Source organism: Colletes latitarsis, chromosome 10, assembly GCF_051014445.1.
Source record: "Colletes latitarsis isolate SP2378_abdomen chromosome 10, iyColLati1, whole genome shotgun sequence".
NCBI classification, from domain to species: Eukaryota; Metazoa; Arthropoda; class Insecta; order Hymenoptera; family Colletidae; genus Colletes; species Colletes latitarsis.
In genome coordinates, this window is record NC_135143.1 from 24,372,083 (window position 1) to 24,399,790 (window position 27,708).

At 44.0% G+C, this 27,708-nt stretch overlaps 2 protein-coding genes across 8 annotated transcripts in view; both read left to right on the plus strand.

Moving 5' to 3' along the window:
* The window catches only part of Axud1 (AXIN1 up-regulated 1), a 49,147-nt gene extending 25,725 nt beyond the window's left edge, over nucleotides 1-23,422 (plus strand). The window contains exons 2-6 of one of the 5 annotated variants that reach the window (XM_076776175.1): nucleotides 15,346-18,759; nucleotides 19,818-20,068; nucleotides 20,217-20,633; nucleotides 20,716-20,866; nucleotides 20,930-23,422. In XM_076776175.1, coding sequence (XP_076632290.1) covers nucleotides 15,360-18,759; nucleotides 19,818-20,068; nucleotides 20,217-20,633; nucleotides 20,716-20,866; nucleotides 20,930-21,702 — 4,992 coding nt within the window. In that variant the 5' untranslated portion in view covers nucleotides 15,346-15,359 and the 3' untranslated portion in view covers nucleotides 21,703-23,422. Of the gene's footprint in view, nucleotides 1-13,691; nucleotides 14,558-15,345; nucleotides 18,760-19,817; nucleotides 20,069-20,216; nucleotides 20,634-20,715 lie in introns of those variants that run through there. The other 4 variants (XM_076776176.1, XM_076776173.1, XM_076776174.1 and 1 more) reach the window with 4 other exon arrangements.
* A 775-nt stretch (nucleotides 23,423-24,197) lies between these two features.
* Rgl (Ral guanine nucleotide dissociation stimulator-like) overlaps nucleotides 24,198-27,708 on the plus strand; it is a 56,827-nt gene continuing 53,316 nt past the window's right edge. For 2 of the 3 annotated variants that reach the window (XM_076775218.1, XM_076775217.1), the window contains exon 1: nucleotides 24,198-24,784. In XM_076775218.1, coding sequence (XP_076631333.1) covers nucleotides 24,768-24,784 — 17 coding nt within the window. In that variant the 5' untranslated portion in view covers nucleotides 24,198-24,767. The remainder of the gene's footprint in view (nucleotides 24,785-27,708) is intronic. The other variant, XM_076775222.1, reaches the window with a different exon arrangement.

Here is a 27,708-nt window from a genome sequence, read left to right on the forward strand (position 1 = left end):
TTCCCGTAAATTTACTGTGTCGAACGGTGCTGTTATCATAGATCGTAGTAACAGAGCGATTCGATTGATCGCTGTAACGCTTTATCCTAAATAAATTCGGGCAACAGAGGGTTCTGTGCCTTTATAAATTAAAAATATTTTTAATCGCGAGCCCAGACAATTGATTATTCGATAAAAAGGCAACGTTTCGCTTACGAAAGAGGGACTTTCGTCGTGTTCTCGCTAACATACACCGAACCCGTAAATTGAATCGCAGTTAAATGTGAATGAAAGGTCCCATATAACGCGTAATGCTCTCAAACGCGAACTTGCATGCCGGTATGTGCGCACACATGGCGCAAGCAGAAACCTATAGTCTCGTCTATTGAACCGAGTACAATGAGCGACGACTATGGCCGCTATACCAGCCAGCGCACACCGAGCTTCGTATTTATGCTCGTGTTAACGTTCCACATAATCCGTAGGGAGCGTGGCTTTCCAGGAAAATATGGACGCGAGAATGTAATTAGGAAACACTTGCGCGCGAACTTGAGTCATAACCGGCCATTAAGTTGTTATTTACACTGGTCTTGGGGACCTCGTCGCACGGCACATTAAATATTCACGTGCTCTAATCGATCTGTTTACCATTATATTCCTAAATCTTGACGCGATCACTGCCACCCAGAGTGCTTGTCCCAATTTCTGGGCCCTCGAATTAAAATCATTCGTAGAAAAAGAACTACACATAAACGGGGAGATCGTTTTTTAAAAATTAAATTTAGAAATAAATTTAAAGGATTGGTAGCTTTTAAAGAATGCTTACTATTATAAATAGGGGGGGGAAAACAGTTTCTTTTATTTCATTAGAAATTCTGTCTTTTTCATATAAAAAAATATCTTTAAAAAGAGAATCGTTTGAAAAATAGTCAGCATGTCAAATTAAAGCTTCGGTAATTTATTAACGACATTGGTAAAGTAAAAGTTGAAGAAGAATTGTAATGATATGTTCATCGTCTGGTGGACGAAGCGTTCTTGCAAACGAATTTTGTTTCAAGTCGATACCCTAGTTAGTTCCGGAGATATAAAGTTCGAAGCATTTCGTTGCATTTCATTAATGAAGACGGGATGTTCGACGAAATTCTTAGAAACGCTACGACCCCCTTTGATACCCGGAAATGCGTACGCACTCGTAGTAAATAGTAAATTCGTGGAAATGCTACGCATCACTGACCACCGTACTGGTCACGTGTTTGAGGTAGGACAGGCACTACGCGCGAGCGAGAGAGAGGTTCGACGCGCAAGACGAAGACAGAGATAGCGGAATTAAAAAAATACACTTTTCTTTACACGACGATATCTCGAAAACGGAAAGTCGGATCAACGTAAACCAAAAATCATTTAAAAAAGGAAGCTTCGTCGCTTCTATCAGTGGCACGATTATGGATAAAACGCGAGTAGTTTTGGAACTACACGTGTGTAAAGTTTTAGTAATTTCAATGCGCGTTACTAGTCTGGTTATTCGATTATTTCATCAAATTTCGTTTGCTTTGGTAGCTTGTTAGCCTCTATTTAACAAGACTTTTTTTTTTTTTGTTCCCAAATTTTCACGATTCGTACCCTTGATAAATTGCAGACTACGGCGCGGTTCGCGCTCTATGGAGGAATGCGTTCGTCGATCGTGTGTACCACGACGCACGTAATAACACTATGTCCGTTATTTTTCCGCACCTCCCCTCTCCCGTTTTGCTCCAGCCCCAAATCCCCCCCTTTCGTCGCGTTCAATTCGCAGCGGCGATATAGATGCATTCTGTGACTGCAGCCATCGATGGAACACGAGTAGTACGTACTACGAATTGAATGAACGCGTCAGTAATCCTCGTACAGGATATCCAATCAGCGCACGAGGATACGGTACCGCACCGTCGGGCGTATCGATTTTTAATAACATTTTTTTCGACTTCGTTCTAGCGTTGTATAGCGTTCGAGGAAATCATTAGAGGTCTGTTATGTTATCTCTTGGCTCTCCGGATAAGCGATCGAATCGTGTCCCCGGATAATTGAACAGGAGTCGTATCTGTCATCGTTGAAATACCTATTTTTCATGAGTTAGAACAGATATAAAAATATCACGAAATTAAACGGATGAGCGTTAACAACAGTACTTAAATATACATAACTTATATTTAATAACTCTCAACTCGTTTTACTTGTTTTTGATGAACTTTAGGGTATTGTTAGGGACGCAAAATAATCGATTTCGGTCATCGAAACAAAAGTTAAAACTCGATTTTTGTCCCGATGTCGCCCACTGTGCGACGCTACCCCGAGTGCCCCACATCGCGGAACAAGCGGCTCACTCGAACCGGGTAAAAGTTCCGCGTCCGTCGCCCGGAAGAGTGTCAACGCATTAATCACGATCATTAAAAAAAATTTCATTCAGAATCCAGAACTCGCGTTTCGCAGAGAGCGGCGCTCCGGGGTGCAGCTGCGCCAGTTTGTACGGTGCGGAGCCACGAACGTGTAGAGTACGAGAGAAAATTCGTAGGGTGGGGGTGGAAAGTGCCAGCACGAGAGAGACGGGGAGAGAGAGAGAGGGAGAGAGAGGGAGAGAGAGGGAGAGTCCATGGTACGTATGCACGTGGGCTGCTATAGTGCTACACTGCGGTGGGATCGATTCGGCCGGAGGTGGAACCTCCCCCCACTCCCATTTACGAGCCCCAATATACACCCCCGCAGCTCGACCTCCGTCTCGTTCGCACCCTCGCGGAATATCCGTGGGTTCCGTTCGGTCTTTCCCGTTTCTTGCTTCCACTTCTTCGCAACCCTTGTCCTTTGGCGTCCTCGTTGTCGTGTTGCTTCTCGTCAGATTTCCTCCGTCGCCTCTCTCGTTTCCTGACTCCTTCCCGCCGGGAAATACATTCGTGAGAGACACCGGGTATGTTTGTCGCTATAACGATCGCGCTAGACGAAATCCCAAAAAGTTTATCGAAAGCGTCTCCGAACTTCCATGCTCGACGCAATAAAAGATGATTTTAATTCTGTAATTTTTTATTTTTTATTTTCTTTTATTTTGTTCTTTTTTTGTCTATGATTCACGTATACTGGAATTTACTTTTTACAAAAAATTGTAATTATATTATTAACACTGTTGCATGCTTGAACCCCATTAATAACGTAGACCGTAAGTGTTGTAATATATTCATGAAACTATTGCTCTATTTAAATAATTATTATGTATGATTAAAATGGTATTGAAACGGTGTGTCGGAATGTACTGTGACGTATTCGTCTCTGTTAGTATTATAGGTTTTTGTACACGCAATGCATTAATGCAGTTAGTAATTAATTACGTTCGTGTTCGGAATATTGATAGACGGATTATTTGAATTTTAACCATGTTTACGGTGAATCTGATCTACCGTGGGTCTGTCCGATTTATATACAAGAAGATTTCGCGATTCCGGGTGAAAGTTCGATCGGTTTCCGTAGGCGGTTAAGGTGGCAACCCTTGCGGCGGATGTGGGCGCCGTGGGCAAGGATTGAACGAAATTGTTAACTTCTATAAATGAATAATAATGTTAAGGTTGAATCATTTTATCCGTGCAGATATTCAAAATGCACACTGTCGCACAAAAGTTTGGAACATGATTCGATTTTTAAAATAAACGTTTCTTTGTACATATTTAAACATTTTACTGAAATGACACAGTTCTCTCTTTTTTTTAAAGGTTTTTTACTTGTTCTACGGGTTTTTAAATTTATGGAACAAATTTTTCATTTTTTGTTGCGAATATTGTGTCTTTTTTTGCATGGAATTCTTTGCAGCGTATCCACCGCTCAAAACGAGAATCAAATGAGTTTAATTATAATTTGAAATGGAAAACTGTATTTAGATTTAGATGTTCCATCATTGTGAATTCTTAATAATTTTCCTCCATTTTTTTAAAGAGAAAGCTGGTCAATATAAATCGTTTTTTAATAACGGTAGGCTGTTGTCGTTTGTTTATAAAATGATACCGATATTAAAACAATTAGATAATTGATTGTCAAAACATTCATATAAAAAAGTTAATAACACAAAATTGGACAAATGAAAGTAATTCATGCTCTTCGTATATTTCTTTTTTTTGTAGAAACAAGAACTTAAATTTTATAAATAAAATTTACTCGCTATCTCGTCATTTTTTAACCATTGTCGCTTTGTTTTCGTTTAATTTACTATATTAACGTTTCAACCCTTTGCGGATGGACGTTTTGGAGCACGAACGAGAAACCCTCTTGCTACGATTTAATTCAAAGTAATTGTGCACAAGCATATTACAATTCTGTACAAGCAATTTCATATCGCTACGTATCTCGTTATACAGTGGTCATAAAATGAAAAGTGATTATTATATGTATATATTCGAATCTATCTACACCATTACTGGGAAATCTGTTCGTCGAGCTATTACAAGATTAACCTGACTAATTTTAAAACAAAGTAAATTTTTATCGTTTTCAAGAAGAAGTAAAAGCGCTCGATTCATGTGACGTTCGTCAAAATTGATGTTTCAACGTGTAGAATTTATAACTGTTTTCCTGGAATGGAAAATATAACAATATAAAAAATGATTGCTATTTCACGACCGATTGGAAACTTTTGCTGTTTCGTTGAATCCTTGACTGCGGGATGATTATGGCGACGACGGTACAGGGAGAGTTCTTTTGTCGTTTACCATTCTGTGAATGTATTCTACGGCGCAGATGTATTACTCGTTCCTTAGGTAGGGCAACGATCGATACGCTTTGCCGATGAAAATTGTAACAAGGAAGTTTATACACGGTGCTGTGCGGACGGTTGACGCTTCTGCTGCCTTCTGTTGCGTTTCCTGAGATGTGCGATAACGAATATGCGGAACATTAACCCCCATGAAGTATATTCCGATAGATATCTTCCGTTTCGTTCTCGTTTCGACTGTAATTCTGCTACGATTATGCCCAAACCGAAACGCAATAACGTTGCTCGTAATAAATTTGTAATTTACACGTATTTACGTGTTCCCCCGTTAGATCGAACCGTTTTTGCAGAATTTCGTCGGTACGAGAGAGAAGAAATCGATTCCAGGAATGAAAACGCAAACGAGCCCGGATAACTGAAACGCGGTGGTCCCGATTTTTTCAGTTATCCGGGTGATTCCGTATTACTAAACAGGGAACGCTCGATGAATGACCACGTTACTCGTAGTTGCTCCGAAATTCTAGTCGCCGTCGGCGAACAGTTCGCGCGTGTAATTGGCGAAATTGGCTTTGGACGAGGGTGTCGATAGAACCGAACAGAGAAATTAGGAAATCGATCGGGGATTCGGTTACTTTGCGCGCAGCTTAATCACGATTGATCAGAGCGGACTGATTGATACGATCGGCTCTCGACCGCCTGTATTATCAATCGTTTTCGAATCTTTTTTTACGAGCAAAGGCAAACTGTGGGAGGGAGGGAGAAACTGACAGAAGTCGCGAAACCAATTCGAAACATCGACATCGGAATAGAAATATTATAGTTTTGACGATCGTTTCGACGTTTGCTAACGAGTGAAAAAATTGCACGATGCGATTAAAATTCGGGTAATTGACTTTTTTGGTCGATAGGTTAGGCCCCCCACCCTCTCTCTTGCGTCCGCCATTGATTGAAACGCGAGTCTGTCGAAGGTAGCGGTCAGGAAATAATAACGAGGCGTGTTGCCACGAGCTATTCCAGTCAACAGGCGTATAAAAATCTGCTTAATTCGATCCGTGTGCGAATTTTCATCGCGTCGATATCAGATTTTTCGTATTAATGGCTCCGAGGAGTGTTTACAACGACCGACGAGTATTCTCTCTGGCGCATTGAACGAGAGGGTGGGTGGTACATTCCACAGCTTCGAGGGAGGCCACTGAGCGCAGGAGGCTGCATTATATTCCTCTCCCTCGGTCTTATTATGCCAAAGCGACCTACGCCACCGTGTTCACGGTGTGTTGGGAACGCGACAGTCTCGTCCACGCGTTATACAGTATAGGATACCAACCACCCACCTACGTGCACACGTCGAATCGCACGCGACGATACAATGGATACGCGTTAACTGCTACAAATTTACTTTCGTGAATCCGTGGTTCTGAAAAGTACAGGATACACTGATATCCGAGTCGATGGAAAAGAGCGTGAATTTTTCGTCCAATAAAACAGACGAATAGGGATCTTTGAAGTTCGAACGAAAATGTGGAAGAAAATTCGATTTCTGAATTCGAACGAAGCGTTGAGGATGAACAAGGTTGCAGTTGAGAAGACAGAAAAACAAAGAAACGTTTTTCATTTCGATACTTGTCTGATAAAATCTAAAACTATCGTGTCTCTAGGGGTGTCGATCGATCTGGAGATGGACGGTGAAGATGTTGAGTAATTGTGTGGTTTTCGTATAGAGCAGCAGAAAGAAATGGTTGAGGAATATAGTAAGGAGTTAATACAAAAGATACTTTCTTTAACAATGGAGGGATTATAAAATTGCAATTCTCATATTTTAAATGTAATCACATTTTTTGCAAATAGAAAGTCTAAAATAAATATTAAAATTGTCGATTAATAAGTTTAACTTTAGCACCGTCGTTACTAGTTATTTTGTTCTATTATGTAGCCTCGAGCCAATCCAGTTTTGAACACGATTGATGCATTTTATTTACAATATTTGTATTGTCTCCATATTGCGGTTATTCAACAGCACGAAACAGATTAAAGTGCTTTATCGTCGAGCAGCTTGCTGGAATGCTTGGTCACGTCCCGTGAAAAACATTATTTTTTCTTTTCCACTATTTTGGAATTCGTTTTAATATGTTAGAATAACATTGATGACAAAAGAGGAAAAGAAAAACATTTGATTTCTTTAAAGTCGACAAGGATGGTTGGTATTCCTTCTCAAACCGTCGTTTCAGCGATGATTTACACTTTCTGAAATACGTGTAGCACAAATATATATCGATATTTATTCAATTTAAGAATAAATATTTGTACCTGATAATAGTTTAAGTTTTAATTGAAATAGGTTCATTCAATATATACAAAATTTATAATTCTTTTTAATACAATTTGATCTATTTTTAAATCTATGGTTTATTATTTATTAATGCGTCGCCTGAAACTTGAAAAATCTCAAGACAGTGTGTGATTTGAAACAACATTTTCATAAATGTTGCACGAACTGATTAACGATCGGTATTCGACCAGATGGACGGACCAAATATCCGTACCACGGCGAAGCGTTGGCTTTCAGTAGTGCAACACGATAAATAGGTTGGCATGGCGCGGTGTGTTTCAATATTGATCCCTGAAAAATTCGCGATCCGACCGGATACACGTTCATTTGCTTGATTAATGAATTCTAACGATAATATTTACTCCATCGAACACAATTACAACCTAACATGGAAATCGGCAACCGGTCGCGCGGAACAGTTCGCCAATTCCCCGCGCGGCGCTGCTTCTTCTTCCATATGCGTTGCAGCGGACGACTGTGGGCGCGTATAGTTGCGCGCGCCATAGTGGCCCGCACCGTGCTATAGTAACCGCGCCATAGTGGGCCGCGCTATGCTATAGTGATACGTCATAGTGGCCCTGCGCTGAGAGTACACGGGAAAGCAGTGCCAGTAAAGCTGCGTAGAAGCGGAGCTAGAGCAGTAGATGCAGCTATAGAGTGAGCGAACCAGACTAAGTGACAGAGACGGCTAGATGGGACTAACTGGAAGATCGAACGAGACACGGACAGGAGAATTTGTGTAAGTAGTGGGCGAGAGAAAGACGGGTATACGGTGCCAGAGATAGACCAGGGAGGGACAGAGAGGGAGCGAGAAATACTACTGATGAGAACGAGCGAACGAGGGAGCGCGACAGAGAGGCCATGCGCGTGCCGCTGTGCACCAGAGAGAGACGATGCACTTGTGCAGCTCGCGTTCAAAGTTATGCGCGCCTGTGTGGGTGATAGAGCGACGGCTGAAGGGCAGGGAAAGAGAAAATGAGAGAGCGAGGAGAGACAAATGAAAGAGAGAGAGAGTACGCTTCGAACCTTTCCCAGAAAGCAAGAAAGCACGACGGAGCAATATCGCAGCGTCTGTTGGTGTCTGCTGTACGCGCGCGCGCGTGTGTGTGTGTGTGTAAAACTGCTTTGATCTCGTTACTCGCTCGCTCTCGCGACGTTTCGGTGTATCCCTCTCGCTCACACGCACGGTTCTTCCTCCCGTTTCGATGGGAGTTTAGAAAAGCCGAGGGCCAAGCCGCGCGTTTCGGTTCTTTTTGATGAAAATTCGTATCAAGGCCCGATCAAACTGTCCCTTTTGAACGTCTTCGCTTGGATTCTGCATTTGGAAACTGGGGGAGACGGTTAGCGATTCCACGAGGGAACTAAGGCACGCGTTTTTACGAAGAAAAGGGATATAATCGAAGTTCGAAAGAGCCTCGAAGTAAAATTTATTCATCGTTCGAAGCGTCGGCGGATACGTTTTTGGGACAGGGCTGAAGAGAACGCCTTATTTTCGAGCGAGTAATATTATCGTTGGAAGCCCAACTCGTACGACCCGCTAGAGTTTATCGAGCGATCATTTTTAACGTGTATATTTCTTTTTATCAACTCGAAGGCGAGGTACGAAGAGGAGTTGGCACTTTTTTATCTGAGTGTAACGTTTTAACTAGATAAACTGTTAGCAACGCGCCGCGAGTAAAAGTATCGCTCGTTCGTCGCGAATACAGGTTTATCTAGATAAAAATTTATTCGAATAACGCAAGTAGCCGAATAAATATTTATTCGTTGTTTTATCGATAAAACTGTGCGTTACGTATAAGAGCCCTCGGTACTGTTTTTGTTTTACAAACGTGAAAATCGGAGCAAAATGTTTAATACGTGTAAATCTTTATGTTTGCATCATCAGTTACAATATTTTCGGTGTATTCGGCAGTCTCGTCCAGCAGAAAAATATTTATTTATCTCAATAACATCGACTAATCGTAAATGTTTAAAAATTGACGTTATTTTATTTTCTAGTTTACGAATTGTTTATTTATCGACAAAGAATTTATAAATTTAAAGAGCATACTCCACACCAGTAAACTTGTAAATGTTATAAGTTTTTAACAAATGTATGAAAACACAATACACAATGTCTCTCGAAAGCAAGTACGTGTTCTTGACATTTCGATCCAAAGGTTAGGGTCATATTCCCAAGACACTGGGAACAAAAGTGAAAAATTAACATAGTGTAATTAAGAAACAAAAACAAAAGATTTTTTAACAGTAACACCTAGATTATAAGAAATCTAAACAAACCTAGAATAATAATTATCAACGAATTATGTCATAAATGCTTTTCCTGTAAAAGCATGTATAACCAAGGTATACTCACCCCCTACCGATCGAAATTTTACTAATATAGTTTCTATTGCTAAAACTACGTTCCCTTCAGTTGTTTTTCTTTTTGCCGTGGCATAATAGCAACTAGACACAATTAGTTTCTATTTATAATTGCGTACTACTTACCCTGTTCAGTAGAGATGGTTCAATTAAACCTGAAGTAACCCAATACGAACAAACAAACAGATAACAATTTTAAAAATGTATAATCACAGACTAAGTTTTGCAATCCTCTTTACATAGACATACAAAAAATTCGTTTATTTGTAGAATATCTGTAAATTTACGACTTTAAGGAAGCACCACGCCACACTTTCACCGCTTTCATTCTCTAAGAAATCCATCCAAGTTACCTTTTGATTTCACAGACAAACTTTTGCTCGATTAAACTTTCATCTAATTCGATCATCGTCCAGATAAACTTGTCCGGAAATTTTAATCCGGATATAATTTTTTATACGGATTTATCCGGATAAACTTTGTTTAATCCGAATAATTGATGTAGATAAAACGTCTCTATTTAGATAATTGTCCTAATTCGATGTTAATCGAATAATGTTGAAGTTTGGTACGAGGATTCGTTACTTACGTATTTCTTGACCATAAACGTTTACGAAAGCTTCCAAGGAAGCAAGCGCTTCTAAGAGCGTACATAAAAGTAACGGGCGCAGGAGGAATTATTTAATCGTTAGAGTAAATAGCAACGGAGCCACGGGAATGAATGTAATGTAAATTGGGTCTTCGTTGGAAAGCGGTGCAATTACCGTTGATCTTTCGACTCGTACGCTCGTAAGTCGCAAGCACCTGTCCGTCGTCGTCGTCGTCGCGTGCACGTTTACGTCGATGTGACGTATATGCCTATATAGTAACCGGGAGTGTTCGCGAGTTGAGTAAACATCACCGGGAGACGCGCAAAATTTCGAGATGTGGCTCAAGAACGCGACCTTGATATTCAATCGAAACGACGACACGCGAGCGGGAAAAGGAGTCGCACATGGGCCAATTTCGATGGTGCTCGATTAAACGCGCCTACTTAACAAATTTATTTATTTACTCCTCGAGTAAACAGGCTATCCCACTTATTACCCGCGGTTTCGCTCGCGTTCCAGTCGTTTCTGCAGTTGTTTTTTTTCTCGCGTGTGTTTGCGTATCGAAAATTTGCATGCAGCTGGAAAGCTTTTAAATCGGATTGTGTAATAAATTCTGTTGTAAATACTTTCGCTGTGAAAGCAAGTATACGAGGTATCGCGTAAACCGAAACAATAATATAGTTTCAAAATTGTTATGGATGAAGAAATAGGAAAGAACCACTTGCATAATTTCTGGAAAATGTTGAAAAAAAAGTAACGAAGTGATGTGAAAGAACCACTTCCATAATTTGTAGAAGATGAGATCCTTTGTTAGCACAAAATGCGTACTTTATGTATACAGAATGTACCAATAAAAAGATGGTGGCCACGAGATGAAAGCAGATGCATGGAAAGTAGCGATAATGCGTATCGTTTACTAAACGTCGATGACTGTATCATTGTTGTCAATTTTCATGCGAACAATTAATGTAATAATTTACTGATTCAGACATATTTTTGTATTAAAAGTCTCTCCTACAATTTATGAAATATTTTGTAATACCGTACCAAGTCGAGCACTTGGTTATCATATTATTACGTACACGTTTATATGGTTAATTTTCATCTATTACTCAGAGACGCGATCCCTTAGTTCATGAACCTCCCTTCCCACGAACGGAGAAACACAAAAGTGGATGCAGCTGCAGCTTCTCGCATCCATGCTTCTTTGTTGCGTTCAATAGACAGCGAACAGAAAGTCGCAGGGAAGCGACTACAGTCGGTTGGAAGAAAAATTCGACTTTGCTGGTGGGGGAAGTTCGACGCACAAGAACTCACCTCCCTCTCGACCTAACTCCTACAATCCCAGACATCTCGATCCGTGATATTAGATGCTGTGTACGGCGTTCGTCCCTTCTAATTCCATAAAAAGTTTGGAATAGATATTTTTAATATAAAATTATCGCGTCTTTCTTGCATTCTATGTTCTAATACTAAAATCCGTGTTGTAATTCGTGAATTAATTGTTAAGGTATTAAATACACATTCAAAAATTACTTTTATATACTGTCCTTCCCACTCCTTTAAACAAGACTTCTGGAGGATTAAACAACCATTGCTTGATCAAGATTTTAATACGACTTGCGATATGCTTCGTCCCATTACTGGTAATCGTCCAACATAGTGGGGATGAATTCTTTCCATCGGGACGAGTGGTGGGGGGGAACTCTGACATCGATTCTTTCTTCCGTCCAACTATAGTCGAGATTTCGCTCGGCTTGTACCGTTTTCGCGTTTCGTCGCCGAACGGCGTGTCGTTGCTTTCTTGAATAGTAAAAAAAAAAGAAAAAGAAAAAATGGAAAGGAAGAAAAACAGAAAAAGAACCGGTGGAAGACCGAAGGGAGACGAGTCAGAGGGTTGTCGTCGTTGCTCGCACGCCTTCTACTTTCGCAGCGTAGCGACAATTACGCCGGTCGCGCAGCTTCGCGCAAGCGCCGCGCTCTCTCGTTCGTTGAACCGTTCGTGAGAGACGCGTGTGTGCGTGCGACAAAGACAAAAGAAAAATATAAATGTGAGAAACCAAGGAAGAGACGAGAGAGCGAGGGAGACCGAGCGATACTCGTAGACAATACCGCGCCAATTCTGCGAGCGGCGCCACCGATGCGGGACTTTCCCCTTTTCGAATGCACCGGTGTCGAAATAAAAATCGAAGAGTCGCGTGGTTTTCGCGAAAATGTCGCGAACGCGTCAAAATTTAGGCGATACCAATACGGTCGATCTGTCGCGGCGTTCGCAGAATCGATCCTGGAACTACGAAGGCGTTCAAGGTTGATCCGCAGCCTTCGGGCACGTCGTTTTCCAACAGAATCTTTCGTTTCTGGATCATCGAGATTTCCGATGTAAATCTGCCAGAAAAATCGTCGCGCAAGGCTAATGATAAGAACGATATAGTCGCTTTGGTTTATAACCCCTTATGTAATGACAGAAACCTGTTTGGTATATCACGAATATACCGTCTGTATCAGTGGTTTTCACGGCCTTTGTTTTATCAATTGTAACATTGTTTATTCCTGTCTGTACGTTGTTTAGTTTTGGTTATATCTGGATACGTATTTTATACGTTCCGATAGCGTCGCGAAGATAACGTTCCCACGTAGTTATTGTCATCGACGTTCGAGGGAGGTTGGTCAATTGCTCGGATCGATAATACGCGGCGAATCTCCGCAGTTACTCGCGGATCTTCTATTTCCTGTTTATAAGCAAACACTCTCGAATTGGAGGTTGAGAGGCTTAGAATTCTCCTGCCGCGGCTACGAAACTTGCCCGCGCAATGATACACACGCGACCTGACTATAACTAGCTCTCGACCGATGATGTTCGATAATCGTCGACCGTAAGCGAGCAAGTGTAACGAGGTTAATTTAAATAACTGGACGTCTAGTCATTGAGTCACGAGCGTTTCGCGTGCCTAATTGTTTTTCGGCCGCTCTGACCGTGTATTGCAATTAATTACGTCCAAAGGAAATAAATTGTATTTCAAAAGTTTGTATACAAAATCGTCACTTTCGTCGTACTAAAATCTCTTTAGTACCATATTATTTAAAGTTGCTGCGTATACGGTTTCCTTATCGCCGTGATTCAACACGAGGTATAAAAACAATTCGTGCGTCAACATAAGAGACTTATATACCTTTCGTTAATAATTTTACTAGCTCGCGTACGCGTAGGCGTAGTCGACGCTGTCCCACTCGCCTTGGCGCGCAAGTGCGCGCGGAAAATAGAATTACTCTAGAAAGGCCGCAGAATTTCACCGACGAGTAATCAATGACTCGCTCGTTCAGGGAATCTCGTTCTCCCGGTCGACACGGTTCTCTATCTCTGGCCCCTTCTCCCTCGATCTTTCTCCGTTTGGGCCGCGATAAATGCTCGCGCGATTCAAGCATCCGCGCGGTCGTAGTTTCGGAAAAAGCTCGAAAATAGCTGAAGATTGATCGTCGCGTTGTATTCCGGGTCGATCGGTCGTTGAGAACCACGGCTACGTTTCGTAGCCCCCGGTATACTGTATTACACATTCACGAACACGCACACGCACACTCCCACGTACGAAGTACGCGTGTATTCTTTGCTAACGCGGAGAGAGAGAGAGAGAGAGAGATAGATAGCCGAAGTGAGCCGAGCGGAGACGAGCGCGGCCGAGCCGAGCCGCCGAACGGAATCGTCATCGACGCGGCGTCGAGGCACCTCCGCTCACTCTGCTCCGAGCTGTCGAACGCGACATACGCGCTTCCGCTTCCTCTTCTCTCTTTCGAGTATACTTCTTCGCATAGAGGCATTCTTTTCCCTCGCTTTCTTGCATCGAGCAGCATCGTCGAACCGAGTCTCCCGGGCTTCGTCCGGGAATTCAGTCTTCTCGCGGTCGTCCAGCTTGCCTCGCTTCAACGCGAAGGGATTGTAATCCTCGTATCTTCGTGTCTGGCTTCGGATCTTCTGCCGCAGGTCGGCCTCCTGCTCTTCCCTCGACCGTTACGCCGTGTGCGCTCTTTTCGACCGAACAGTCGCTCTTTAGGACGTTCCATGGTCGATCTCGCAGGCACTGTTTCGATCTTCGGTCGGATCCTCGTGTCGAGGGGCCGCTAAATTGTTCCTAGTTCTGCAAATATCGATCTCGCAAAGCCGTCATTGTCCTTTGTCTCTCGAGATACGCGCGAGGGGATCTTGCCCGTGACTCCGACGCGTTCTCTTTGAACGAGAGAGCTCGTACCCCGCATCGTCGTTAACGTTGGACAATCGTTCCCCCCTTGAGGAAAGCCCGAACTCGTTCGCGTGGCTCGAATCGGGCCAGGCATTGTTGCATGCCGTGCGGCACGGGGCCCGTGCGGTCGTCCTCCATGGAGGACGCCGATTGCTCGACGGATCTCAGGGACAGACGCGCTCGCGGGCAGAATGGTGGAGGCAGCTGGCGTTGCGAGACGACTTAAAGGCTCCGAGATAAGAGACTATCGAGGTCGGGTCTCGTGTTCGAAGGTTCGGGCTTCGCGAGAGGACCGAGTGGTGCGGACGGTGGTGGAGGGGGTAGAAGACCGTGCGGCTCGAAGGTAAAAAGATAAGAGAACGTAATCAGGGAGAGAAAAAAAGGACAAATATACAATAATAATAATAGACAAAAACAAAAATGGAGAAATCGAAGGCGAGAACCTTTTTAGAACCTGGTCGTCGAGTTCTCCGGGGTATATAAGGGGTACAAGGTGCGCATGGTAACCGAAGGCAGACAGAAACCTCTCCCCCTTCTTCTCCACACCGCCCCCTCTCCCATCCGTTCCTGCCAGCTTTGAATCAATAATCTCCGGCCAGGATTATATGCGGACCCTTTTATTTTGGTGTCGTAATAAGAAAGATATCGACGGATCTAAGGACTTTAGGATCCCGGGTGAGCATCCAAAACGGTTCGATTCGGGGGGACGACCCGAGGACGCGTCTTTCCGGGCATACTACCGATTTCGAGCGTCGATGGCGCGTGTACCGCCGTGTCTCTCCGTTCACCGGTGCGCGGTATCAGCGCGCGGATTATTGATCCCTCCATCCTCTTCTCCGTCCCTTTGCTTATGATATTTCGAGGAAAAGAGGCAATGCGGAGAATGCGATTACCTTGAAACACGGGGGCGGGAGGGGGCCGACTAATGTAACTAGGATAAGTTACTTAACGAAACGGCGAAGCGATACGAACCGATTCCCCGCGTCTCGTCCTCGCGGATACGTTTCCATTTAAAATATTTTCTCAAGTTCAAGTCGCCCGCGCGCTCGCTGTCCACGGATCTCGTATTTTCCCTTTCTTTATTTTGCTCTCCTTTAATGCAACTGTTTGTTTTTTTTTTCTTGACCGCAGATTAAACGCTCCAGATGAAATCGTCATCGGCCCGGGAACGTCCTTTCGAGGCCCAAGGGGATTCAACCTCGATAGAATCGTCGGGAACGGTCGTCGCATCGTCGACGCCGTCAACGACGGAGATCGAATCCACGGAGGTCGGCAGTGATGCCTCGAGCGCTGCCGGAGACGCGCACAATGGTGCTGGTCGGTTCGACGATGGCCAGGAATCCATCGACGCGTCGTCGCGCGAGGCTTCGAGAACGGAGCCGCAGGACGTGAGTTCGAACTCCGATCGCAAAGGAACGAAGACGGAGGGTAACTCGAGCGAACCGGTCGCGCAGCAAGGCTGTCGCGACGAAGCGTCGACGGGTATGTGTTTCGACGGGGACGATGAGAGGAACGTTACCGGTTCGTCGTCGGTGTCTAGAAAGAGGCCAGCCAGCGACTTCCTGCCGATCAGCGCGGAGATCAAGCGGATCGGCGTCGAGATACCGGAGAACGAGGCGAATCAATTGCGTAGCGACGTGAGGAGGATCTCGCCGGTGCTGGTCAGTCTTCGAGAGCGTACTCTGGCCGAGATATCTTTGTCCTCGGACTCGTGCCTCATCGCGAAGAACAACAGGATCCTCGACGGTTCACTGACGAGCTCTTGCAGGACAACGACGAACGGAAGTTTCGATGATTGCGTGCGAACGAGCCACGATCAGGAGACGACAGACGCCGAGGCGGCGCACAGTGAACGCGCCAGCGGCGCGGAGGACTCGGTGACCTGTCGCAGGAACCTCGAATATTCCGACGCGTTCGTCGACGAAGACTCGTATTGCTCGCTGACGCTCGACAGTCCCGAGAGGGAGCATCATCCGTGCCAGGAGAAACAGTGCGAGGAACTCAGCGAATCGTGCGCGTGCGACGACAGTGTGCCCACGAACGACGCTTACATGGCCGAGAAAAGCTCCAAGCTGTTGGCCGAGCACGTCGATTCACCGAACAAACCGACGACAGATAGAAAGGACAAGAAGAGACCGATCCTCAAGAAGAAACCCAAGAAGAATGCTACGTGCGATGGTGCTTGCGACGCGGACGCGAACACCGACTCTGAGGAATCGCAGAAGGAATCGTGTCTCGTTCAGACGTGCGCCTACGAGAACACGAACGTCCAAACGACCGAGTCTGAGAGTCAAACGAGACAGACGAGCTCTCCCGTGGTAACCAGGTCGAAGTCACCGTTCCTTGAGCCGCAGTCGCCGTTACAGAGCTTTATGAAAGATTGCAAAGTGCTGCTGGCGAGGATATCGTCGCCGAAATCGGTGAAAACGGCGGTAGAGCAACCGACGAAGAACGAAGCGGCGTCTGAAGATGCTGTACAGAATCTGGAAGAGGACGAAGCAATCGTGTCTGCCGCATCGCCATCCCCTGCAGAAAATCTGCAGCCGTTGGACGATGCACTTTCGTCCCAGACGACGTCCAATTTAAGCGAAGAGACGAAACCATCCGAGGAGCACGAACATCCACCGATGGAGTTGTGTTTGATTCAAAGGTGCGCTCACGAGAATGCCCAAAAGACTGAGCCGGAGGACCACTCGAACAAACAGATGGACTCTTCCGTCGTACCCAGACCAAAATCACCTGTCGAAGTAAATTCACCGTCGTCGAACGTTACGAAAAGTAGCAAAGTAATGGCAGCGAAGGTAATATCGCCGAAACTGACGAGATCCGTCGTGGAGAAGTTCGTCAAAGACGAAACAACGTTCAAATCTATTATAAGAAGCCTGAGGGAGGACGAGGAAGTCCTTTTCACCTCATCGTCGCCCTCGAATAATCGAGATTTGTCAGAGGCGTCGGTCGATTCGCCTAAAGAGATGAAACTATCCGAACCCAATGATTTACCGAGGGACACGTGCTCCGTTCAAAGGTGCATGCACGATGTTCAAAAGACTGAGCAAGAAGATCGTGCAAAAGACCAATTAGGGTCTCCAATGGCTCTGAGATTGAAAACAACGCTTGTCGAGGAGCAATCACCACCATTGAGCGATATGAAAGAATGCAAAGTGATTCTAGCGAGGATAAGAACGGGGGTGGAGAGTTTGGCCAAGGATGAAACTGGATCTAGAGCTGTTACAAAGGATCTTGGAAAGAATGAAGAAGTCGTGCTAGTCTCATTGTCATCGTCCGTAGAGAATCTACAGCCATTAGACAATCTAAACGCGTCCGCAGTGACACCAAGTAGCCCGGAAGAGATGGAACTGCCCGCTGACCATAAAGATCCACCGAAAGAATCATGTTTGGTCCAAAGGGGTGCTAACGAGAACACGGATGCCCAAAAGACTGAGCCTGAGGACCATTTCGAACAGCAGGTGGGCTCTCCCACAATGCTCACAGCGAGAACGCCTCCTGTCGAAGCATACTCGCCATTGTTGAACGCTATGAAAAATTGCAGAATAATGATACCGAAGGTTACGTCGCCGAAACCGACGAAATCCGTTGCGGAGAAGTTTGTCAAAGACGAAACAACGTCTGAATCTATCATAAGGAGCCTGGGGGAGGACGAGGAAGTCGTTTTCACCTCATCGTCACCCTCCACGGGTAGTTCACAGCTAACGAATAATCGAGACTCGTTAGATGCGTCGGTTGATTCAACTAAAGAGATGAAACCATCTGAACAGAAAGATTTACCGAAGGACACGTGTTTCATTCAGAGGTGCACGCACGACGTTCAAAAGACCGAGCCAGAAGACCGCGCGAAGAAACAGTCGGCGGCTCCAATGCCTCTGAGATTGAAAACGCCGTCTGTCGAAGAGCAATCGCCGTCATCGAATGCTATGAAAGAATGCAAAGTGATTCTGGCGAGGGTGAGAACGGCGGTGGAGAATTTGATCAAGGACGAAACCGCGTCCAGAGCTGTTATAAAGAATCTTGGGGAGAACGAAGAAGTGGTGTTCACCTCATTGTCATCGTCCGTGGAGAGTCTGCAGCCATTGAACAATCTAGACACGTCCGAGGTGACGCCAGATTCACCGGAGTTGGAACCATCCGCTGACGTTCCAGAAGCCGTAGACACAGAGACGGAAACCGAGACCGGCTCCGACAGCTCCGAAGTGTCCGTGACAAACGTACGCCTTCGTGGTTGCGACGACGATCCTGTTTCCGACCAAATCTCCTGTCCAGAGAGCGAGTCTATGTGTTGCGTCGATATCAATTCGGAGATCATAACCAGGCTAGAGGCAGAGAGGCCAGAAGCTTTCACCGAGGATTCGGCTGAAAGTCTGGCGCTCGCCACGGGTGCTAGGGACGAGGTCAGGTCGGATGGAAGCGATTCTGGCCTAGGAAGCGAAATTCCTGGCGATCATGGACCTGCACCTGCCCCTGAAAGCGATTCCGAGACATCTTTCTTGGATAGAATACCTGACGATATTCTTTCCGACAAAGAGAAAGGTAAATAATTAAACTCGTTGTTTAGTTTTTTTTACATAAAAATTTTCACGCTGCTCTTGCGTGATCGTAATTAATTTGATCGCGTCTATAGAATGTTTACTTTTTTTTTATGGCGTCATTACCCTTATAATGCTATTATATAAAATGTCACAACACCATTTTATGAGTAAAATGATTTATTTGCACAACGACGACACAATAGAAATGGTATGAACAATTAAAACACACTAATATATACGAGTCCGTATTTCTCTCTTTCGCTCTCACTTATTCACGTCTTCTCACTCACACTTAGTTCAGTACTCTTTCTCACGATCCTTGATTCGTACTGACCGTTACATACGAGGGTCGTTCAATAAGTCCTTAGAAAAAGATAGAAGAACAAATTATTTTAGGTAGATTTTTTTTTTATTTTTCAATATAATCTCCTTTTAACTCTATACACTTTTCCAAGCGTTTCTCCAACGTTTTTAAGTCATCTAAAAAGTAAGATTTCGGAAGGTCCTGAAAATAGGCATCTATTTGGGCGGTGACCACCTCGTTCGACGTGAACCGTTGTCTGTCGAACCATTTTTTTATGTTTAGAAATGAAAAAAAGTCATTGGGAGCCAAATCTGGTGAATACAGTGGATGTTGTAATAACTCGAACTTTAATTCCATGATTTTGGCCATTGAAACTGCATTGTTTTGATGCAAGAGGAAGTTTCTTGCTACGATCGACAATAAAAATGAAACCATGTGATGGATATAACTGAGACTTTGACAGCTGTCTAATGAGTCATGATGCTCACTAAAAACAAACCATTTCCTATGCTACGAGCGCCAGTACTTGGATTATCTAGGGACTTATTAAACGACCCTCGTATATTGTCGCTCACTGCCTATAAACCATAACACACACATTACTTAGGCACACTTTGTCACGGTTACTTCCAAAAACAAACACCAGGCCACGACATACAAATAAAGTTCACTTTCTTATCTTTTCATAAAATCTATGATAACCATATTACCAGACATTTCTGTGTGGCATATGTTCATGTGCTATTGTTTTACAGCCGCGAGTCAACTAGACTCTTTCACGCCCACCGTTGCTACTCTCAGCACGCCGCAGACACCGTTGCCGGTTTTTTCCAGTCCATCGAAGAGCAATTTAAAAAGAAGATTGATAGACAGTATGGAAGGTGCTCCAACCCCGAAGAGAAGCAACACCGACGAGTCCATGAAAAAGAAACGCAATATTCACTTCGACGCCGTTACTGTGTACTACTTTCCTAGGGCGCAGGGTTTCACCTGTGTGCCTTCCCAGGTAAATATCTATCATTTCTTGAAATTCTATTTGAAAATTTGTGCACAGGCAGTTCATCTTATCAGTTTTACGAAAACGTGTACGGTGAACGTTATGTTATTAAATATGTATAGTACGATATATCAGATCGAACCATCTGCTTTTCCAGGGTGGTAGTACGCTTGGTATGAGTGCGACGCATACTCACGCCGAAAGGTTCTCATTGTCGGAGCACGCTACCGAGCAGAGGCGAATCCATCGTGCTAGATTAGCGCAGCTACGTTCCGAACGTGCTGCAAATTGTGTGGTCGAGGCGGCTTCCAGTTCGGAGGATCCCAGCGACGACACAGACGAGGAGCAAAGCGATAACGAGGAGCTGGACATCGATAGTTACTACTTCCTCCAGCCAGTGCCTACGTGGCAAAGACGAGCCTTACTTAGAGCAGCAGGTGTACGTAGAATAGATGCCGTTGAGAAGGACGAGTGCCGTGACATTAGAGCTAGCAGAGAGCATTGCGGTTGTGGATGCAAAGGATATTGCGATCCTGAGAGCTGTCCTTGCAGTCGTGCCAATGTAAAGTGTCAGGTTGGTAGAGTACTTTTTGAGAACGTTGAGAGATGAACATGTTGACGAAATATGTGTTCGCGAATCCGGTATACTTTTACAGGTTGATCGAGCGGGATTTCCATGTGGATGTACACGCGACGGCTGCGCGAACAGTTCAGGTAGGATTGAGTTCAATCCGGTTCGCGTGCGGACGCACTTCATTCACACATTAATGCGGTTAGAGCTAGAAAAAAAACAGCGTGAAGAAGAAGGTACGGATCATGACGCTTCCGACAATCAGAATGGTAGAAGTCCTTTAAGAGAAATCAATTTAGGGTCTGTAATGGAGAATAGAAACGCGGAGTCGTGCCTGAACGGGGGTGGTTTCACGACGCTGCATTACGAGAATCACGACGCCGGGGACGGCGGGGCTAATTGTCAACCAGAAGTACCTGGTACAAGAGAAGATAGCCTGGATCTTTACGCTATCAGGGATGATTGCTATCCTAGTGAGGATACTGTTGATGGTACGCAAGGACCTCAAAGGAAACTTCATCCCGAGTTTAGTCAAGCGTTTCAAACGTTCTCGAACCAAACGAATGTCGGAGTGAACTTCCAACAGCCTACTTATCAGGACTACCAACCTTACGCTAACCTTCCTTCCACATCTAGGGTGCAATTCCAGCCACAGTTTCAAGCGGTGCCAGGAAATTCAGGGTTCTCACATTACGCGCCTTACGGACAAGACACTGGATCGATTCAGGGAAACTGCCAGGTCCATCCCGAACAACATTCTTCCAATTACGAAACTAGCTTCGCCCAGGACGAATCAACCGGATCGCAATACACAAATCTGAATTCGGTGCAACCAATGAACGCTGTTCAGCAAATGGGTAAACTAGAACCGTTCTCGGAACTTTTGTCTGGTAGATATTCGTATTACGGAGAAATGGAGCCACAGGCGCACGGTACTTATCACGGAAACGGATCGAAAGTCGAGGTAGAGAAAAGTCAAAGTAACGAACAACAATCGGAAAGTACGGAAGAGTGTGACGAAAATTTTGGGGAGATCATTAAGAAGTCAATGGTCGAAACTGTATCCGCTTAGGCCGAACTGTAGATACGAAGAACTCTAGAATACTGGAACTCTAACCAGTCGTCCTTTTGCGCGTTAGGTAAATCCGAGTATATTGTTTATGTGATTCTTGAAAAGAACCAATGTTCTTCTCGGGAATCATTCGCGGTTAATTATGACGAGTCCCGTGGATGTCGTTAGAAAAATTTTGCGGCTACGTGTGCGTCCGCCCGGGATGGAAACTTGAGACATTGCCCTTGTTCCATCCATAGAAAAATTGTTGATTATTCAATCGATCGGATGGACAAGGCGATGTTCTCAGAAAACTGCGACGAGAATCCGGGGCCGCGAATTCGGTGAAGGATTTTCCGGAGAAGGTCTTCGTCGAAAATCTCTATGAAGTCTCCTTGAAACGGCAAGGATTCTCAAACGGAGCTACAGAAGAAATTCAACGAGGTTGTGACCAAGAAACAATATGGGATCAGCTTAGATTGCAGTTTATAATATCTTTAACTTTAATACTTTAATCGTAGGATCGCGGGTCACGCGTCTTTTTAAAAACAAGTTTCGAATTCGTGCGACAGCGTCGATGGCAAAAACGCGTATTGTTGCGACAGCGAGGCTGAAAACGTTCGCGTCGCTGATCGATAGGAGGGGAAGGCACACGATCATATATATACACAGAAACACATTTGTACACGACCACGAAATGTGAGCGATTGTGATATTTTGTGCATATAAAAAATGCAGTTTGCCAGGCTAATTAGGTTAAGGATTAAATTATGGGACTTTTTTATGCCAGTTAGTAGGAGATCGAGTTCGAATGGTTTTTCAATCAACGGTTGATGGTAAACGATGATAGAGAATAGATTTTCCTCGTGTTGTAACTAAGGACATAATGAATGCACACGCGTTGCGGATACATACACGTTTATAATGTGAGAGAATCATGGTTGTCTGGCATAAGCAAGTGCACGCTGTCTACAAAACACATAATGTTAAGCTCTCGTATATTTTTTTTGTTCTTTCATTCTTTTACACAGCACCTTGAAATTGCAGACCCGTTTAGTATCACGCACACGTATAAATATAACGACGCGAAAAGTCTTGGATGAGAATAATAAGTTTTTCGATATCGATAATTCTCATGCCCAAATGGTCAACGGCTCAATTTTGTTCTTTAATCGCAATTTCAAGGTAAACTTCGATATAAAAGAAGAAAAAACCGCGCGAATTTTTTCATTTGGAACTAAACGACGAAGTCTGACGACAAGGTTATGTTGCGCAGACTTTCATTCGTGTAACCCATTGTTATTCACCTTGTAGATTTTCAGACACAGACCTTTAGCATCCCGGGACGTTGATCGCTATATCCACGATTAATTGAAATATTACACGTAAGGAAACAATGATAATGATGATAGTATTAAATTTATACATACTTACTGGACGTGTCAGCTCCCGAGCACCTTCGACAGTCTTCTATTTCCGTGTTTTACACTGTGTTCATCGTCACTGATTGGTGCCTAAATCGTTACGTTTGTTGTCAGTGTACATGGTAACGAAATCTCATGTTCGAGAATAGAAGAAACGAAAGGAAACGTAGATACAAGTATTGATGCGTTGCGAGGGATGTGACACCTTACGACATAATATACTATAAACTACACGTATGTAAGTAACTTTTAGAGTATTTGAGTAAAAAAAAGGCATACATAGTTGATAGCGTTTTATTAAATGTTGTGAAAAAGTCTCTTGTCTGTTGTGTAATGTGTTGTCTCATTGTGTGTACGTCTTTTTACATTTTATTATTTCATTCCTTTACGTTTAAACTGATAATACCATACTCCCGTACTCGATTTTTTTTCATCCTCGAGCCGGAAGTTGCTCCAAAGAAAACATAACCTTATTCTATGTACTACTTTCCTAACTTATCATCATTTCCAACTCCACGATACAATTCCATTGCATTGATAATTAGAACTGTTGAAGTATTTGTACATCCCCTATCGGAAGTGACTTCCGCAGAAATGCATTACCCTCCGTCAATTACTACTGTACTTACTTAATATTACGTTTAAGCGTAACAGCGATTAATTGGCATCTGTTCGTATCCGCACACGTTCAATGGAGGACATTACAAAATGTGATTTAGTAGCCGTAAAATGCATAAAATCCATATTGTTCCCTTCCATAACGGTAACATAAACGTCCTATTAAATCGTCGTACAAATTGCTTCGCGACGCGAATGCGCGCGCACGTAAAGTTTACAACATGGTTTCCTGAGCGGGAATCTTTCGCGCGTCGCGGTGTCGATGATTTACCAAGTATTTTCAAGCTCGCGTGTCAAATTCGAAAACACGGGCCGGTTCGGACGATCGGCCTTCGAAACGCGGAAAGCGATAATTCACGCGACGTTACGTGTGGTAAGATAATTCGTGCGTAAACGTATCGGTTGTCCCTCGTCGTTCGTACAATGGTCGAGGAGTGGGGGTGACGCGATGGAAGGGAATGGCATTAGCAAGCTGTTGAGTCGAGAGCTGCTGGAAGTTAGCGCCTGTCCGTGAATCTGTGCGGAGGTTAGTTTATTTGGTGCGGGGAAGCTTATTGTTTAATCGGTTTTTTGTCTCCCAGTCGCTCGACGAAACTCGTAAATAGAGCACGGAGTAAGGTTCGAGTGGGGTGCAGTGCGGGATGCGTGTTCACGGCGTAATTTAAAAGTCTACGACGAGTTTCGTGGGAACGAGCAATACGACGGCGTGCTAGTGTCGTTGACGTTTCGTGTGTCAGTGTCCTCTCCCTCTCTTTTCTGCGTTCGTCCTTTCTCGCGTCTCTGTCCTTTTCCTTCCCGTCCCTTCTCTGCGTTGCCATCGTGCCACCAAGCCGCGTCGTTGCTGCAATGCCAGATGACAGGTGCGAGGCGGTACCACCGGTGTTTGCTAACGAGTCCTTCGAGTGTCCTGCGGATTTAGGATACGCTGCAGAATGACGAGCGCAAGGTTGTTCTATCGGAAGGGCGGCGAAGAGGATCGAAGACGACGACCACGACGACGATCTCGAATTCCCTCGCGCTAGCGGTGGGCTATGAGCGCTGACAATGGGGACGACTCCTTGGTAATTATCATACCTTTCTCTTTTTTTTATTGCTCTCTCTTGTGTCGTTTCTCTGTCCCGTGTCTGTATTACGGGCAACGAGACACAGGTTGACAGCACAGGGTTCGCCGTGCGGGAATTAACGTGGATTTCAAAGCTTTTTCTCTGACGCAACGCCGTCACGGAGGAGATATAACCCTCCTGGCGGGAATTTGTATTACTTGGATCAATGCGCGTCAAAAATCGTTTCTTTTCCGATCAAAGTTTCGAAAGAATTCACATTTGTACGAAATACGAACCAAACGATTAACGAAACGATCATTCGCGAAGGATCGAGGGACGATGTACCAGAATCTCGTGCTCTGTGTTTTTCTATCGTGATCTTTGGATATACGAGATCTTGCGCTACCATGCGGCACGACCGGTTTTCACTTATTCATAATGCTGGTTATTTGTCTGCTAATGTTAAATGTATTTCTTCAGTTTGTTTGCAGTATGTGTCCGTTGTGTTCGTCGTTTCGAATTTCAAAACGTTGAAACGACAAGTCGAGAATGTTTTCATTCCCAATTTTGAGCGACTAACAATTTTAAACATCGAAACGCGTGGCGTAACGTTCAAATAAAATAATCATAAAAAAAATGTTGTCGTTGCGTCGCCCGGATGAATCGATTTCGATTCACCTTGTACATAACGAGCTTCGACCTTTTGACAATCGCTAACAACGGTGACTAATCGGTCCGTGTGGTATTCTAAGCACGAATGTTGTGCTTAAATTCGCTACTTTTGACGAGACAGTAAATTTAATGGAATCATGGTTTATTTATTAAGGTATATCCCCTTTAGTTTTTATCGTACACCACGTTTCTACGTCACTGGTAGTTGTCATACGTTGTGAAATACGACTTTCTAAACGGTCGAAGAAAAAGGAGTTATAAATTATATCTCTATTATGTGGCCCGTGATGTTAATTGCTAGTAACTCGGATCCCGTCACGTGGTTCGGTGAACACGTGATCCCTTGGCCAGACTCATCCGTACAGGGTAAATGTTATTTCTTGTTTGATTGCTGAAGTTGTGAAACTCGCTTTACGTTTCGCAAGTTTGCCGGGAGTTCGAGGCAGGACAAAATGGAACGAGAGTAGAATACAATTTTCAACTAGAGTGCCTCTGAACGAAGTATGCGACGTGTAGCTAGACGCGTAGTCGTGGAAAATAAACGTCGCGTTTACCTTTATCATTATTTTATTCAAAGGATCGTTAGAGTCTTCTCGAGTTCAGGTGTATTTCGTTGACCTTTGTCCCGTGCCTTATGGAACGGTTATACGTACAGCTTGTAGTTCGACGGAACACGTTCAATAACTCGAGAGTCAATGAAACTTGCGCACGCGAAGGTATGCTTACTATTGGAGGACGACCGTTCTGTTTATGTTAGAGACACTTCGGACGGGCAAATTATTTTCATACATTATACATAGGGTCCCGCTACCTTTCTGGTTTTCGACGGTGGTCGACGGTTTCTGCTTTCCATCTCCGGTCTCCGGTTAGAATAGTTACGTGCGGGAACGTCGTACAGTGGAAACGATTATGTTTTAAGTGAAAGCATCAAGGCCAATTCAAGGTCACTCAAATTATCCGCGAACGACACGTATATTTATTCTTAATGCGTACCAAGGGAGAGGGGGGCATAATGGGACAAGTTTTTTTGTAAGTCGTATCGTTATAGCGTACGAACTTTTCCGAAAGTTTGGTAATAATTTTATTGGAAAAGGTGTCAGTAGATCCGTGATATATTTTGGTGTCCAAATTAAATGTGAGGTAGATACACGTACGGTATACCATTCTTTTCTATATGTACGTTTGGCAAAAAAATTAAATAAAATTAGTTCTTCCACCATGTACATATAATAGATGTCTTGAGTATAAATACTGTATGATCTAAGGGTGGTTGTTGGAGGAAAATGTATGCAAATGGCATGAAAAAAGTCTCTGAGGGACCCTACAAGGGTAGGAGTCTAATCTAAAATTTTTCTTTTCAAATCCACGAGAAAGCGAAGCGTTGAGAAACACTGTGTTATTATATCGTCCTAGATCGTTGGAAGTTCAGTTTTCCGATCCGTTTTCCGCGTTTGTCGAACGCGCGCCGTGGTCTGGAAAGTTTTTCCTCGATTGGAAACTCCTGGATCGCGATGACCGTACTCGAGCTCCCGATTCCATCGCGATCTTGCACGTTAGTGGCGCTATGAGAAAGGCAGGGCGGGTATATAACGCTTATGAGAATGCAAAGTAATACGTGTCAAGTCTAACGAGGCGCGTCGCGGAATGCAGGAGGCGAGAAAGAAGTTCGAGCTTCGTTACAAACGGGCGGAACTCTTTTCTACAGGGTGTCCCGAAATACGTTCGATACGAACCGAAAGTGAACGATCGGTTCACGAACTTAGGGAATCGTTCGTCGAACTAAATGTCTTTCGAGGGCATACAGAGTATTCGACCATCTCTGGGAAACATTTTAATGGGAGATTCTAGAGGCCAAAATAAGATGAAAATCAAGAATAACAATTTGTTGATGGGGGCTTTGTTAAAAAGTTATTAACGTTTAAAGTTCCGCTTGTACTGAATTTTTTTCTCGAAAATGCGCAGGATTTTGGGGGTATATCTGTCCACCAAAAATGATTGTAATTGCCCCCTGCAACCGAAAATAATTTTTTCAGAACGATTTAAAATTTTTTTTTTCCGTCGAAAAATTTCACACCTTCTCGAATTTTTTTCTAGAAAGTGGGTAGGATTTCGAGGGTATGTCTAATGACCAAAAATTATTCTAATTGACCCCCGCAACCGAAAATAATTTTTCCAGAACGATTTGAAATTTTTGAATTTTGTCGAAAAATTTCACACCTTCTCGAATTTTTTTCTCGAAACTGGGTAGGATTTCGAGAGTATGTCTAATG